Consider the following 3106-nt stretch of genomic DNA (forward strand, 5'->3'; position numbering starts at 1 on the left):
CTCTCAGTCATTATCATTTCGTGCTTATGTCAGCTGTCTTTTTTCGTTTGGTTTTAGGCAATAAAGACAGGGGGCATGTGCGTTAAGCATACTTGCACAGCATGTAATTAACTAAAAGTGGGGCCTTAACCCTACATGCCTCTTTTTGTTCAAAGTGTTACAGTAGAAGATTTCTTCAAAGATATAGCTCAGTGTGTTTTACTGGATATGATTGGCTCTCACGGGACGTTCCAGTCTATAAATGGGATCCAAGTTAGCGATGAAGTAGATTACTTTCCTTACCTGAGGAGACACATCTATCATTTCTCTCTGAACCAAGGAAAAAGGTGAGATAGACTTTTCATTACGGCAATTTGATACAGTGTTATAGAAACATAGTTCCAGTAATCTTACAGGACTTGAAGCCAATTACCTTTTCGTTCATTTGAATTCAGAACTATTTGTTTCTCATTAAGCAAAATACAATTATTGTTCTATGTATCATGATATGATTTATTTTTCAGAAACAACCATGATGAAGATAGTGGTGTTCATGATGTGCCTGCTGGCCACTACCTTGGCTGCTCCTGTAAGTCTTTCCTAAATATAGCCTAAATGTGTAATTAAGTCTGACAACGGATCCCTTTTTAAAATGTTAAACACTGCTTTGCTTTAGAGTAAATTGTCATAGTCACTTCCTCTTTTCTCTTCTTTGATTTGCAGGTGGCAGAGAGTGAAAGCAATGAGGAAAAAGTAAGTAGTGTTGCTTTTCTGTGAGGATTATGTGTCTGTCTGCCATGGCATGTCCTACCATGTTTTAGTCATGTCATCAAATGTAGAGTAGGATAAGTGTCTGACCGAGAGAGGATGATTGACTTAATAGCAGAGCATGTCTGGAGATGTCTGGTATTTTCTCAGCAGGTAGCAGCACATGCTAATGAGGCCCTGAGGTGGATGGAGATGTACAGGATGTACCAGCAGCAGGTAGTTGGGGTTCAATATAGTATTACAGACAAACAAATACAAATAAGAAAGTAATATAAATCCTCATCAATTAAGATAGTTTGACATAAATCATTATCTATAATCATAAACCTTTCTTTTTTCAGGGAGTAGTTGGAAACCCCTTCCTGCCTGCTGCTGATGCTCCTGTAAGTGTATATATTGTAAGAATCTTACATGACTTTAGTTTTAGATTTAAATAAAAACTTAAAAAATAAATGTGACTGGCATTGTTACTGATTACGACCTATTAATGAATTATTCCTCTGTTTAGGCTGATCCAGCTGGGGCAGCAGTGGTAAGCTCATAAAGCATGGCAGCATCTGATCTGAAACACTTCATAGTGCTCTTTGAGTTAATAGTGTTTGTATTTATAGGCTGCTCCTGTTATTGCTGCAGATGCATCGGAGGAGGAGAACGAGGTGAGCAGACGTCTTTATACCTCAATAAACTGAAATATTGTTTGCTTATTAGAAATGCACTGCAAATGTAGACATCTGTGCTGGCATGAATAACACAAATGGTCCTCCTGCTGAAGGGGCCAAACACAACAAGCTCAGAAAAGTAAGGATTAGCCTTGCATGAAAAAAAAAAACACCCACATAAAGAGATGGGTGCCACATGTGGAAATGGTCAAAACAGCCAAAGAGAGCATTATCAGAGTAATACAAAAGCAGAGACTGAATTTCAGTTTGGAGTTCTGCCTGAACAAAGACCCACTATTTGCCACTCATATATTCACAGCAGATATCTTCAATTTAACATAATTAGATTAACAAGAGTGTAACTACCAGCATGCATAATTCCAATACTCTCGATCTGAGGCTGAATCGAACGTAAAGCTGTCAGATATTCCCAGATAATTCAGCAAAAGCGACCAATAGTTGAATTTCTATCATTTGCACCACTGCAGTGTCCCCTTTCTTTGGAGAATCATATTGCTCTCAGTGAACACTTTAACTAGACAACACTAAGTTCTGTCTTTATCTTCGGCACAGGATGAAGGTGCTGCACCCAAAGCTGCAGCAGCCGGTGGTGCCCCCCTAAACTCTGATGAAGAAGAGGAGGCCGAGGAGGCCGAGGAGGTGGAAGCAGCCGAGGCTGAGCCAGCTGTTGAAGTGGCACCAGAAGAGCCTGCAGCAGATCCTGAAGCAGCTGTGGAGCCAGCTGTGGTGGACGTCCCTGTAGATGCTGCCACGGTGGATGCTGCTGTTGTCGTTGATGTGCCTCCTGTTGATGTGGTTCCTGTTGATGTGGTTCCTGTTGATGTGGTTCCTGTTGATTTGGTTCCTGTTGATGTGGTTCCTGCTGAAGTTGCCCCTTCAGCCCCAGAGGTTGCTGTGGATGCACCTGTCCCCGCTGCTGCTGATGTCCCCGCTGCTGCTGATGTCCCTTCTGCTGCTGATGCTGGTGCTGCTGATGCCCCCCTAGCAGCTGAGACTGAAACAACTGGAGTGGCAGCAGATCCTGCTTTAGTGTAGTCATATTTCTTATAACCAGCCTAAGTGCTCCTCTGTTAGCAGTTAAAGCGATAGCTAAAAGCGGCAATGAGAAGTTAAAGCAGCGCTAAAGGATGACAAGCTGTGGTATATTGAATAGAGAAGAGGAGAGAGTGCTTTTTGTTCAGAATTTGTTATCCTCTTCCTTTTGTCTTGAATCAAAATATTTGTTGTAATGTCTTTGATAAACTCTGTGATGTACGTTTATGGCTTTTCACAACAGACATTTTGACTGTTCACAGTATAGGAAAATGTGTTAGTAATGACATTAATGTTGGTTTTGTCCAAGCTACGGCAGTAGTTCAGCATAGACTTCACCAGGAATCTGAAGCTGAAGGAGCTGAATAGAACGCAGCAATCTTGAATGTTATTTTTTACACCTCTGCTGACAGTGACATCTGTTAAAAGTTTGCTATAAAACCAACTATGTTTCAAATAAAAAGCCAACATTTCCATAAAAAATACAGTATCTCAATGTGGTCCATTAATTTGTTCTTTCTCCCCCCCATTGCCACAAACACACACATCAAGAACATTATGCAATCATAACCTATAGTCGGATAATTATTAATAAAAAGATTAAACTTCCAGAAATGCTTTTTAATTTAATAAAGTAGCTGCGATCC

At 40.6% G+C, this 3106-nt stretch overlaps 1 protein-coding gene across 1 annotated transcript; it reads left to right on the forward strand.

The window, feature by feature from the left end:
- Positions 1 to 289: 289 nt before the first annotated feature.
- enam (enamelin) lies at positions 290 to 2837 on the forward strand. The gene is made up of 8 exons (XM_010766633.1): positions 290 to 326; positions 504 to 568; positions 703 to 732; positions 898 to 963; positions 1089 to 1130; positions 1256 to 1279; positions 1359 to 1403; positions 1980 to 2837. The coding sequence occupies exons 2-8, from the start codon at positions 512 to 514 to the stop codon at positions 2460 to 2462; spliced, it is 747 nt and encodes a 248-aa protein (XP_010764935.1). The 5' UTR covers positions 290 to 326; positions 504 to 511; the 3' UTR covers positions 2463 to 2837.
- The last annotated feature ends 269 nt before the right edge of the window (positions 2838 to 3106 follow it).

This window comes from Notothenia coriiceps, unplaced genomic scaffold, assembly GCF_000735185.1.
Source record: "Notothenia coriiceps isolate Sejong01 unplaced genomic scaffold, NC01 NC01_scaffold00003501, whole genome shotgun sequence".
Classification (NCBI taxonomy): Eukaryota; Metazoa; Chordata; class Actinopteri; order Perciformes; family Nototheniidae; genus Notothenia; species Notothenia coriiceps.

What these genes read in the sequence shown, in the direction of transcription:
- enam (XM_010766633.1), top strand. Translation starts at nt 512, where the DNA reads ATGATGAAGATAGTGGTGTTCATGATGTGCCTGCTGGCCACTACCTTG. An exon ending in GTGAAAGCAATGAGGAAAAA is followed by an intron (nt 733 to 897) that starts GTAAGTAGTGTT and finishes GTATTTTCTCAG; the next exon opens with CAGGTAGCAGCACATGCTAA. An exon ending in ACAGGATGTACCAGCAGCAG is followed by an intron (nt 964 to 1,088) that starts GTAGTTGGGGTT and finishes TTCTTTTTTCAG; the next exon opens with GGAGTAGTTGGAAACCCCTT.